This window comes from Pristiophorus japonicus, unplaced genomic scaffold, assembly GCF_044704955.1.
Source record: "Pristiophorus japonicus isolate sPriJap1 unplaced genomic scaffold, sPriJap1.hap1 HAP1_SCAFFOLD_635, whole genome shotgun sequence".
Lineage (NCBI taxonomy): Eukaryota > Metazoa > Chordata > Chondrichthyes > Pristiophoridae > Pristiophorus > Pristiophorus japonicus.
In genome coordinates, this window is record NW_027254547.1 from 174,834 (window position 1) to 188,573 (window position 13,740).

Consider the following 13,740-nt stretch of genomic DNA (forward strand, 5'->3'; position numbering starts at 1 on the left):
CCAATTACTTCAGTTAAAAAATTTGGTTGTGCCCTATGGGCCATCCTGATAAAAGATCAAATAAAACAAATCTGCTTTAAGAGCTTGCTGGTTTGCGTAATTATGAGCTGAAAACAAACAATAGTGCCTTTTTCCAGATAAGAAACTCAAGTACACATCTTCAAAAAGATTCTAACAGTGCGTAGATCAAACTCCTTGTTAAATTAAGCTTTTAATTGGGAGCTACTGAAGGCTTACCTGTGCACAATTTCTAAAATGCTTGCATAATATTAGATACCAACCGATCCCAAACGCAAATGGATCATGAAAGACAAACTGCACAACAAAAATGTGAACTGAGCCAATGTCAACCAAATTTAAACCAATGTCAAGAAAATATTAGAGTGCTCAAGAACATCCAGGCGAGAGTTAGGATTAAGTGACCTGGAAGAAAGAGAATTCTTTCCCATTTAGCACGAGTAATTCTAATATTCAATATTACTTTGATTAGTTCCCATAGGGCAATCACTGCAGGCAAGGAACCTGTCAGCAGATTTCAATAACAAAGCCATTAAAACAGAATGTCTGTTGGTTCAGATTTTTCCATGCACCCGACACCCCGCTTCAACCACCACCCCTCAATTATGAGACGAGATCAAATTCACTATGGAATTCTGAATTGAAAATCTCTCCACCTGGAAGATTTAATGCACATCAGTAATTGCACAGCCTTCTTATGAATAAGAGTCGCACTGTACCCTTTTAGCTGAATTGAGCCCAGGCTTGACATTTCATAGTGGTTTGCTATATTTCTCATTCATTGAAAAGGATGTTGAAATTGACAGTAACCGAACTGAAGTTAATCAACTTAATCATCATCATAGGCGGTCCCTCGAACGAGGATGACTTGCTTCCACAAAGGTTCACAGATGTTTCAATGAAGGACCCGATGTTCCAGTCCTGAACTTCAGTTGAGGGGGTGGAAGATGCCTGTGCATGGATTTTTTTTTAAACATGTGGTGATCATTGCACATCAGCCACCACTCGACAGAGCTAGTGGCAAGGGTTGAACCAGGAAGACTGGAGACGTACTCTGCTGCACGGACCGAGTGCACACACATATCACAGGATGGGCAGGCCCGTGCCGCCCCTGGGCCCTCGACTCTTCTGGCCTCCGTACCCTTATTCGTCACACCTTCGCCCACGATGTTCCAGGGCCTGGCGCTCCAGCTCTATTTACAGCGCCGACCTGTGATGGTGTTCTCACACAGGACAGGGCGGGCCACGATGTTAAGTGCACTAAGGTGAGAACAAAATGGGGTAGGTAGTCCACATTTCAAAAATGAATGAATCATTCAAAAAAACATCCATAGAACTAATTCTGGGCTGTAAATGAACTGCAATGAATTAGGCAAAACAAAGGTACTTAACAAAGCTGAGAAAAAACCCTTAACTCTCAACACTGCTCTGATAATGAGCAATGTCCCCCGTAATTTTTTTTGGGTGCGCAGCCCATTCAAATTACTGTGTAGGCGCAGTTTTTGACATTGAAATGCCATGGAGCCGGATGCGTGGAACCTGCAGATCGCTGCGTAGATACAGGGCCACGCAGCTAAATGGGAACGCTGATCATGAGTGGGGATCACTGTGTGAATTATTACCTGCGGCGTATGCCATTATTAGCCCAGAAACTGCTGAAACGAAACATTTTGCAGCCACCAGTGTGAATCTGATTTTTTCCTCACCCATCAGATCATATTTTTGTGCTGCAAATTAGTGAAAATGCAAATTGATAATGGCACAGTGACGTCAACCGGGCATCTGGTAACTTGTAAATGTCAGATCCAATGGTCTAACAGACTAATCACATGGCACTATAAATAGATGAAAACAAATACCATCAACCTCAGTTAAGGTGTGGCGTGGAGAGAGGAGTTAAATGACCTAAAATGAAGAGTTAAATTCTTTTTACAAAGCAGTGGAAACGAAATCATCAGTGTTTTGTATATACACATCTTTACCACTTGCCCCAAATCAAAGTTCCACTGGTTAACTTTTAATCTTGCCTTTCCACTCTTCCCCATACTGTTGAAGGGAGGACCATAAATCACACCTTTGAGGGGGGTCATTGCAACATGAATTACCAACCCTGAGTGGCAATGGTGAGATTAATTTTCAGTTACGGCACAAATCCAGCAAATACTTAACATTCAATGAATGTCAATGGGGAGCTTGACGGCAAGCTTTAATTTTTGCAAGGCTGAGGGTGGAGTAGTTTGTGGTAATTCACAACTCACGACGTAGCTCTGCGTCGTCAAAAATTGCTGGGTTTTTTCAGGACTAACAATGGCAGGTTCCGAGAACGCGCCATTATTTTTCCAGCAATTTCTAGCCGATTATGGTGTAGAAATTGCGAGAAATTATTGCGTTGAATTATACCATTATTTATGCCATGATTTCCTTTGCACTGCTCCACAGATATTCTTGCCGAAAAATAATAACTCCAAGTCGCAACAAAATCTCTGGCGATCTTGAATTTGCTGAATTAACGCTACTTTGATTGCCACAGCCACTTAGACCATTATAGAATGGCTTTTAGAGGGCCCAGAATCAGTATTCAATTACTTACCAGGTTGACTATATCAAAGATAACTATTCAACATATCGGTGTCTTATAAATTTAAGCAGGCATAGACACAACAGCGCTATCACATCTAAATTTTATAATAAACTTAGAGCTACTTAAAGGAATTCAAAAAACAAACACGGCTGCAATTTCTCAATATATCAGTCAGGACCAATACACATAGACATGTCAACCGAAATTAGTTCGATCCCTAGCAATATTTCATTACTGGTTGCCATCTATGTTTAATGCACAAGCTCAATAAATATTAATGTGTAGATCATATTGGTCAGGGAGACTGCCTGGCTGTCAAAATACTTACTTTACTAAATAACCAACTCAAAAAGTAATCATCTTAAATAAATATTTGGCATTAAAAATAGTTAAAGATAATGGATTTTGAGTTTTATGGAAACATTCTGTGTCCAGTTGTTCCGTTTTGTGTCCAGTCCCACCAGCTTGGACGTGTATCAGACATTGGCTATGTCATTTAGGACTCGCTGCTATACTTGCTGTGTATTTTAAACATTTCTACAGAAAATTTGGGCATAAACTACTACTTGTCAGGGAAGTACTTTTGCAAGCTTCCATTTTAGAATAAGGTTTTCTATATAAACAATGGCCTGAAAATTGCACCCTCTCCGGGTCCGTACAATGTGCGCACGCACCCGCAGAGGCCCCACAAATGTCTTTTTACAGAATGTACGCATCCCCAGGAGAAGTACATTTGCACGCAGAGATTTGGGCTATTTACCCAACTCTTGACCAGCAAATGTCCTTCAAATTCTCACGCCTGGTAAAAGCAGGTGCATAGCCTATTTTTACCAGCATAAGAGTTTTAAAATAGAAAAATTAAATTTTATCACTAATTTTTATATTAAAATCCCTGTCCATTAAGGCAAGTTTATTTTTAACCCTATTAAAACTTTTTTTTTTAAATTCAAAAAATATTTTTTTTCTAAAACATTTAATTAAATTCATTTTCAATTAATTTTAAATATGTGAGGTTTTTTAAAATGTTTTGTATTGTGTTTGTGTTTTTGGGGGTATTCTTATTGCTAGTAATGGGAGCTCATACAAACAAACAGAGCCCCCATTATCAATGAGAATACGACATTGTGATTGATGATCAGGCCCATGTGATCCCAGGTTGCGCTTACATTCCTGGGAGAGCCCATTCGCTGAGCTGCGCATCTTGGGCCTCGGACCACAAGTATACATTCCTCCGGAACAACCAGGTATTTTCGGGAAAAAAATTTTAGTCGGAGGTGTCCGCCCGCAGGAAGCCTCCAACCGCAATTTTCGGGCCATTACATCATTAACAATTAGCAGCTAAAGACTGAAACCTTCTCTGTCAAACCTGAGTTAGATATGGCCCTTACGGCTAAGGGGATCAAGGGGTATGGAGAGAAAGGGGCACTGAGGGAATCATCAGCCATGATCTTATTGAATGGTGGTGCAGGCTCGAAGGGCCGAATGGCCTACTTCTGCACCTATTTTCTATGTTTCTATGTTTCTCCCCTTGGAGCATTCCATGTAAGGAGGTACTTATCCATCCTTCTTATCTTATGTTTATAGGATGGTTTTAAGGGGGGCCTGGAGAGTCAGGTACTGTGTGTTATCTCAGATGAGGTAGTAGAAAAGATCACTGTTAGGCTAAGACAAAGACCACAATAGATGGGAGAGGCCTTTTTAATGTACACAAGGAAGACGTAAAGTTTAGATTATTAGAATGTTCTCCAAGCAAAACTAGAGACGCTCACGGCAAAATAATCCGAGTCTGATCACCTCAGAACCTTTTAAGGTTAACGGATTGTATTTCAATGTCTTATTCACTGTGTTAACCTTTGTATTTTAACTTCTTTAGTTCTTGTTTTGCAGTTTCTTCTTTCGAACAAGACTCCCTCTAGTTAGAGTATCAAAGACTGAATCTGATATAAATCACTTGCATCACTGGAGGATCAGGAAACACGATCGTCTAACTTATGACGTTAATCATCAATATTGCCATTGCAACAAATTCCAAGCCATTATTCATCAAGGAAACAATTTCATGAATTATTATTGGATACACTCCACAAGTTTACATATCTTTTGATTCTCGTCATCAACATAAACTAGCTATCTTCAACTGCATGAGTTCTAAAGCTATCTCCATTTAAACATTCTTCTTCTCCCCCATGCTACAAAAAAACCCTACCTTCAACACTCAAGGAACTCATCTTTGATTCTAAGAAGTCAAACAATGTGCTGGGAGCAGATGGTCTGGCACTTGGTAAATCATCATCATCTTCGGGTCTCGATTTGCCTCTTCCTCTTCCCTTTCCTAATGGGAATCAAACAAAAGAAAGTATTTCAATTAAAAACAAACACATCTTAAGTGAACACTGTGCATTTAAGCCTGAATACATTTATAAATCATACACAATAGTCGTATGCATTTGAAACAATTTATTGATACGACAAAACTGCTAGAACCTTGTAAAAAAAACTGGCTCATTTAATGGCTCAGTGGCTAAATTCAACTACGTGGTGCAGTCGCGTGATACATGTCTCAAGTAACTGGTCCTCTTCAACACTTTTTTTTACCTCTGGACTCGACTATTCAATTGCTCTCGCAGCCAGCCTCCCCACCTTGCATCCTCTGTAAATTGAGCTCATGCAAAACTCTGCTGCATGTATCCTAACTCACACCAAGTCCTGTTCAACCAACACTCCTATGCTCGCTGGTTCCTGGTCCTGCAATACATCAGTTTGAATATTCACATCCTGGTTTCCAAATCCTTCCATGGCTTCACTCCAACCTCCTCCAGTCCTACAACCCTCCAAGATCCCAATGTTCCTCCAATTCTGGCCTTGTGTCAGTGAAGCACAGTGGGGAGCACCTTTGCTTCTGAATCAGAAGGTTGTGGGTTCAAGTCTGAAACTTGAGCACAAAAATCTCTGCTGACACTCCAGTGCGGTACTCAAAGTGCTGCACCATCGGAGGTGCCGTCTTTCAGACGAGATGTCAAACCAAGATGTCTGCCTTCTTGGGTGGATGTATAAAAACCCATGGCACTATTTCGAAGAAGGGCAGGGAAGTTATCCAAGGTGTCCTACCCAATATTTATCTCTCAATCGACATTACTAAAACAGATTATCTGGTTATTATCATATTGCTCTTTGTGGAAGCTTGATGTGCACAAATTGGCTGCCTACATTACAACAGTGGCTATACTTCAAGAAGTACTTTAAAATGAAACTTACCTGCATGTTGTAATATTGTTTCAATAATGGTTTTGTTTAATTATTATATGGTAAAATTAATTAAACTGCATGTAAGCTTAGCTAACTATTTTTAGCAAAGCATGATGGTAAATTGAGCTAGTATTATGTTAATCATTTTTAAGTGCCGAAACAGCTTTGTTAGAGCGAGAGGGGTCAAGGGCAGAATATGACTTAGCCACAAAATAAAACAACAGTCTACAGCACTTTACTTAGCACTAAGCTACAGACCAAAACTAAATTGGTTATATAGAAGTTTTAGAGGAAAATATTCCATCTGTGAAATACCAGATGAGGTGTTGAAGGTTGAAAAGTTAGCTAAAGTTGAAAACTGCACAGCTGCGAGTTATCACGTGCATATGTGTGGGGGGAAAAAAGGTATGAGAAACAGCTATTGCACCCTGAAGGCAGCGTGAACACAGAGGAAGACTGGGAGACAACAACAGTCAACAGAACACAGCAAGAGACCGCGCCGCAGTCGCTCAGTGGGTACCGCCGGGGTTTCGACTATCACCTTGTGAAGTATTACGTCTTTGTACTGGATGTAAACCATTTAATAAAATCCGTTGTGCTATTTAAAATATACCTGTAACCAGCGTGGTTTGTTGTGGTCACGGACGAAGTCTAGCATCTTACAACTTAATTGGCTGCAAAATGCTTTGGGATATCCGGTGGTTGTGAAAAGCGCGATATAAATGCAAGTATTTCTTACTTTTTCTTGCGCATGCCCGATTTTCATCTCTCCACCATTCCGCTTACAGTGGAATTGGCGTAATGGTAGGGTTACATGCCTCCCAGCAAAGCACTGTGCTGCCAAGATGGTGTGCACCTTTGGTATCAATCAACCTGCTTTTTTAAAATAGAAGCCTCATGGATACTGACACAACTGGGTTTTTAGCTCGCACTAGCAGGCCAGGAAATAAATTACACCAGATGAACGAGGATGAAGAGCACCACTGTATAAATGTCTTCCCTTAATTTTGCGCTTGTTTTATGCATAATTTACATTTAAAAAAGCAATACATCTACCTGTGGTGATAGTAAATCTTGATCTAGCATTCATCCTCTCTGAACACACAGTCATTAAACAGAAATTGTCAGAGTCTAGACACATGATCCAACCTGAAGACTGTAAGGTGATTTCTCCGGTGTGTCGAGAGATCAATCAAGCACAGTTTAATCCCAGGATGCCGAAGAAGCACTGTTTGCGAGATCAGTCAGCATTTACCAGTTTCACCTTCACTTACTTATTTTCTATGGATCCTGGTGATCAGAAAGCTTAGAAAATGAATGCAAAAGTATTCACCTTCAAGAAAAATAAGCAGACTATCCAACCTACCCTCAGCCCTCAAGCAGAAACAAGACATTCATGGTTGCATGAAGCATCAATAGCTGGTATGTGAGCTGCTTTGCAGTCACAAACTGCATTATTACACTGACAAATTACATTACGTTAGCAGAGCATTCTCGAAGGGCTGAATGGCCGACTGCTCCTATTTCTCATTTATGATGAATGCACGGACTTGAAAACTGTTGTCATCGATTACAAATATCTTAGTCCTAACCTGCCCTACACCTCTTCCAGCTTTACAACCCACCGTGTACTCTCTAATCTTCTGGGCCACATTACAGCAAAATTATAAAGGGACAAAGTGTGCTAAAAAGACAAGCCTGAAGGCTCTGTGCCTCAATGCGAGGAGTATTCGAAATAAGGTGGACGAATTAACTGCACAGGCAGCTATTAACAAAAATGATATAATTGGGATTACGGCGACATGGCTCCAGGGTGACCAAGGCTGGGAACTCAACTCCAGGGGTATTCAATATTCAGGAAGGATAGACAGAAAGGAAAAGGAGGTGGGGTAGCGTTGCTGGTTAAAGAGGAAATGAACGCAATAGTCAGGAAGGACATTAGCTTGGATGATGTGGAATCTGTATCGGTAGAGCTGCGGAATACCAAAGGGCAGAAAACGCTAGTGGGAGTTGTGTACAGATCACCCAACAGTAATAGAGAGGTTGGGGATGGCATCAAGCAGGAAATTAGGGACACATGCAATAAGGGTACAGCAGTTATCATGGGTGACTTTAATTTACATATTGATTGGGTTAACCAAACTGGTAGCAATACAGTGGAGGAGGATTTCCTGGAGTGTATTAGGGATGGTTTTCTAGACCAATATGTCAAGGGACCAAGTAGAGGGCTGGTCATCCTAGACTGGGTGATGTGTAATGAGAAGGGACTAATAAGCAATCTTGTTGTGCGAGGCCCCTTGGGGAAGAGTGACCATAATATGGTAGAATTCTTTATTAAGATGGAGAGTGACACAGTTAATGCAGAGACGAGGGTCCTGAACTTAAGGAAAGATAACTTCGATGTTATGAGACATGAATTGGCTAGAATAGACTGACGAATGATACTTAAAGGGTTGACGATGGATTGGCAATGGCAGACATTTAAAGATCACATGGATGAACTTCAACAATTGTACATCCCTGTCTGGAGTAAAAACAAAACGAGGAAGGTGGCACAACCATGGCTAACAAGAGAAATTAGGGATAGTGTTAAATCCAAGGAAGAGGCATATAAATTGGACAGAAAAAGCAGCAAACCTGTAGACTGGGACAAAGTTAGAATTCAGCAGAGAGGACAAAGGATTTAATTAGGAGGAGGAAAACAGAGTATGAGAGGAAGTTTGCTGGGAACATAAAAACTGACTGCAAAAGCTTCTACAGAAATGTGAAGAGAAAAAGATTAGTGAAGACAAACGTAGGTCCCTTGCAATCAGATTCAGGTGAATTTATAATGGGGAACAAAGAAATGGCAGACCAATTGAACAAATACTTCGGTTCTGTCTTCACGAAGGAAGACACATATAACCTTCCTGAAATACTAGAGGACCGAAGGTCCAATGAGAAGGAGGAACTGAAGGAAATCCTTATTAGTCAGGAAATTGTGTTAGGGAAACTGATGGGATTTAAGGGCCGATAAAACTCCAGGGCCTGATAGACTGCATCCCAGAGTACTTAGGAAGTAGCCCTAGAAATAGTGGATGCATTGGTGATCATTTTCCAACAGTCTATCGACTCTGGATCAGTTCCTATGGACCGGAGGGAAGCTAATGTAACAGCACTTTTTCCAAAAGGAGGGAGATAGAAAACAGGGAATTATAGACCGGTTAGCCTGACATCAGTAGTGGGGAAAATGTTGGAATCAATTACCAAAGATTAAATAGCAGCGCATTTGGAAAGCAGTGACAGGATCGGCCCAAGTCAGCAGGGATTTATGAAAGGGAAATCATGCTTGACAAATCTTCTAGAATTTTTTGAGGATGTAACAAGTAGAGTGGACAAGGGAAAACCAGTTGTTATGGTGTATTTGGACTTTCAAAAGGCTTTTGACAAGGTCCCACACAAGAGATTAGTGTGCAAAATTAAAGCACATGGTATTGGGGGTAATGTATTGACGTGGATAGAGAACTGGTTGGCAGACAGGAAGCAGAGAGTAGGGATAAACGGGTCCTTCTCAGAATGGCAGGCAGTGACTAGTGTGGTGCAGCAGAGCTCAGTGCTAGGACCCCAGCTATTTACAATAAACATCAATGATTTAGATGAAGGAATTGAAGGTAATAGCTCCAAGTTTGCAGATGACACTAAGCTGGGTGGCAGTGTGAGCTTTGAGGAGGATGCTAAGAGTCTGCAGGGGTACTTGGACAGGTTAGGTGAATGGGCAAACGCATGGCAGATGCAGTATGATGTGGATAAATGTGAGGTTATCCACTTTGGTGGCAAAAACAGGAAGGCAGATTATCTGAATGGTGATTAGTAAAAGGGAAGGCGCAAAGAGACCTGGGTGTCATGGTACATCAGTCATTGAAGATAGGCATGCAGGTACAGCAGGCAGTAAAGAAAGCAAATGGCATGCTGGCCTTCATAGCGAGTAGATTTAAGTATAGGAACAGGGAGGTCTTACTGCAGTTGAACAGGGCCTTGGTGAGACCACACCTTGAGTTTTGTGTGCCGTTTTGGTCTCCTAATCTGAGGAAGGACGTGCTTGCTATTGAGGGACTGCAGCGAAGGTTCACCAGACTGATTCCCAGGAATGGCAGGACTGACATATGAGGAAAGACTGGGGGTCAGCTAGGCTTATACTCACTGGAATTTAGAAGAATGAGAGGGGATCTCATAGAAACTTATCCCAGATCCTCTCGGAATGAGTGATCACAGTATGGTTGAATTTGTAATACAGATTGAGGGTGAGGAAGTAGTGTCTCAAATGAGCGTACTATGCTTAAACAAAGGGGACTACAGTGGGATGAGGGCAGGGTTGGCTAAAGTAGACTGGAAACACAGACGAAACGGTGGCACAATTGAGGAACAGTGGAGGACTTTTAAGGAGCTCTTTCATAGTGCTCAACAAAAATATATTCCAGTGAAAAAGAAGGGCGGTAAGAGAAGGGATAACCAGCCGTGGATAATCAAGGAAATAAAGGAGAGTATCAAATTAAAAACCAATGCGTATAAGGTGGCCAAGGTTAGTGGGAAAATAGAAGATTGGGAAAATTTTAAAACGACAGCAAAGAATGACTAAGAAAGCAATAAAGGGGCCAAGTTTCGGCCTGAGTTGCTCCTGTTTTTTTGGAGCAACTGGTTTAGAATGGAGTATCTTAGAAATTGCAATTCTCGGCATTTAATTTGCTCCAGTTCTAGTCAGTTAGAACAGTTTCAGTTTGGAACAGATTTTTTTTTTCAAAAGGGGGCATGTCTGGCCATTTACACCCATTTTGAAAGTTTAGGCAGTGAAAACTTAATCCAAACTAACTTAGAATGGAGTAAGTGTAGATTTTTGTACGCTAAGAAAAACCTTGTCTACACTGAGAAAATCAGGCGTAGGTTACAAATCAGGCGTCGGGAATGGGGGGAGGGGGGGGGGGTTTAAAGGAAGTTTATAAACATTAAACTTCAGTTTTACAAATAAAGAGCCATCATCAATAATAAATAATAAAAACATCAATAAATCAATCAAAAAAAAATTAATAAGAAAACATTTTTTTTTAAATCAAATAAATAAAACATTTTCTACTTACCGACTGCAGCACCGGGAGCCCTCCAACAGCGTGCTATGATGCCCCTCCCCCCAGGGTGTCTCTGTCAGTGTCTCTATCTCTGTCTGTCTGTGTGTGTCTCTCACTCTCGGTCTGTCAGTGTCTGTGTTTGACAGCGAGGGGAGGGGGAGTAGAGGGAGAGAGGGGGGGGGGGCAGGGGGAGGGGGAGAAGAAGGGGGAGGGGGAGAAGAAGGGGGAGGGGGAGAAGAAGGGGGAGGGGGAGAAGAAGGGGGAGGGGGAGTCGAAGAAGGGGGGAGTCGAAGAAGGGGGGAGTCGAAGAAGGGGGGAGTCGAAGAAGGGGGGAGTCGAAGAAGGGGGTGGGGGGTGGAGGCTGAACGGGCCGGGCCCAGGACTTCGGTCAGGGCCCGTCCCCAGCACCAGATTTACAGGTAGGTGGCATTGGGTCGGGTCGGGTCCAGGGTCCGGGGTCGGGAGCGCGGGTCGGGTCGGGGGGGCGGAGGGAGGTCGGGTCGGGTCGGGGGGGGAGGGGCGGTCGGGAGCACGGGTCGGGTCGGGGGGGGGAGGGAGGTCGGTTTGGTTCAGGTCGGAAGGGAGCGCGGGTCGGGTCCGGGGGTGGGGTGGGAGGGAGGTCGGATCGGTTCGGGTCGGGGGGGGGGTGGCGGGCAGAGGGAGGTCGGGTCGGGTCCGTTCGTGTCGGGGGCGGGGGGAGGGAGGTCAGGTTTGGTCTGGTCCGGGGGGCGGGGGGGGAGGGGAGGTCGGGAGCGCGGGTCGGGTCGGGGGGAGTGGTGGGAGGGAGGGAGGGAGGGAGGGAGATTCGGGTCGGGGGGGGGGGGGGAGAGAGGGAGAGGGAGAGGGAGAGGGAGGTCAGGTGGGGGGGGGGGATGGGGGGGAAGCAGGGGTCGGGTCCAGTCCGGTCCGGGGGCGGGGAGCGGTAGTCGAGTCGGGTTGGGTAGGGAGGAAGCAGGAGCTGGGCGTGCGAGGCAGCCTTATGCACGCAGCCCCAGTGAGGCCATTCGGCCAGAGCTAGGGGCTGTGTGCTTCGGGCCCCTCCCACAGTTTTGGGTGCCTGGAGCTACTGCACATGCGCGCCCACTGTAGCGCGCATGTGCAGAGGTCCCGGCACTGTTTTCAGCGCAGGGACCTGTCTCCGCCCCCCACAGCTCGTGCTGCGCCGTGCCCGGCTCCAGAGGGCCTACAGGGAGCCGGAGAATCTGTAAGTTTTTTTTCGGCGCACTTTGTGGCGCGAAAAACGGGCGTCCAGGTCAGGGCTGCGCCGTTCTAGGTGCGGCCCGAAACTTGGGCCCAATGAAAGGAAAGATAGATTACGAAGGTAAACTTGTGCAAAACATAAAAACGGATAGTAAAAGCTTTTACAGATATATAAAACGGAAAAGAGTGACTAAAGTAAATGTTGGTCCCTCAGAAGAGGAGAAGGGGGACTTAATAATGGGAAATGTGGAAATGGCTGAGACCTTAAACAATTATTTTACTTCGGTCTTCACAGTGGAAGACACAGAAACCATGCCAGAAATTGCTGGTCACAGGAATGTGGGAAGGGAGGACCTTGAGACAATCACTATCACTAGGGGGGTAGTGCTGGACAGGCTCATGGGACTCAAGGTAAACAAGTCCCCTGGTCCTGATGAAATGCATCCCAGGGTACTAAAAGAGATGGCGGAAGTTATAGCAGATGCATTCGTTATAATCTACCAAAATTCTCTGGACTTTGGGGAGGTACCAGCGGATTGGAAAGCAGCTAATGTAACACCTCTGTTTAAAAAAGGGGGCAGACAAAAGGCAGGTAACTATATGCCGGTTAGTTTAACATCTGTAGTGGGAAATATGCTAGAAACTATTATTAAAGAAGAAATAGCGGGACATCGAGATAGGAATAGTGCAATCAAGCAGATGCAGCATGGATTCATGAAGGGGAAATCATGTTTAACTAATTTACTGGAATTCTTTGAGGATATAACGAGCATGGTGGATAGAGGTGTACCGATGGATGTGGTGTGTTTAGATTTTCAAAAGGCATTCGATAAGGTGCCACACAAAAGGTTACTGCAGAAGATAAAGATACGCGGAGTCAGTGGAAATGTATTAGCATGGATAGAGAATTGGCTGGCTAACAGAAAGCAGAGAGTCGGGATAAATGAGTCTTTTTCGGGTTGGAAATCGGTGGTTAGTGGTGTGCCACAGGGATCGGTGCTGGGACCACAACTGTTTACAATATACATAGATGATCTGGAAGAGGGGATGGAGTGTAGTGTAACAAAATTTGCAGATGACACAAAGATTAGTGGGAAAGCGGGTTGTGTAGAGGACACAGAGAGGCTGCAAAGAGATTTAGATAGGTTAAGCGAATGGGCTAAGGTTTGGCAGGTGGAATACAATGTCGGAAAGTGTGAGGTCATCCACCTTGGGGGAAAAAAACAGTAAAAGGGAATATTATTTGAATGGGGAGAAATTACAACATGCTGCGGTGCAGAGGGACCTGGGGGTCCTTGTGCATGAATCCCAACAAGTTAGTTTGCAGGTGCAACAGGTAATCAGGAAGGCGAATGGAATGTTGGCCTTCATTGCGAGAGGGATGGAGTACAAAAGCAGGGAGGTCCTTCTGCAACTGTATAGGGTATTGGTGAGGCCGCACCTGGAGTACTGCGTGCAGTTTTGGTCACCTTACTTAAGGAAGGATATACTAGCTTTGGAGGGGGTACAGAGATGATTCACTAGGCTGATTCCGGAGATGAGAGGGTTACCTTATGATGATAGATTGAGTAAACTGGGTCTTTACTCGTTGGAGTT

General features: G+C 43.8%; 1 protein-coding gene across 1 annotated transcript in view; it reads right to left on the reverse strand.

Annotated features, from left to right (window-relative positions):
• The window catches only part of tdrd3 (tudor domain containing 3), a 183,378-nt gene that overhangs the window by 75,213 nt on the left and 94,425 nt on the right, over positions 1–13,740 (reverse strand). The window contains exon 10 of the mRNA XM_070874000.1: positions 4,806–4,931. Within this exon, the coding sequence (XP_070730101.1) occupies positions 4,806–4,931 (126 nt within the window). The remainder of the gene's footprint in view (positions 1–4,805; positions 4,932–13,740) is intronic.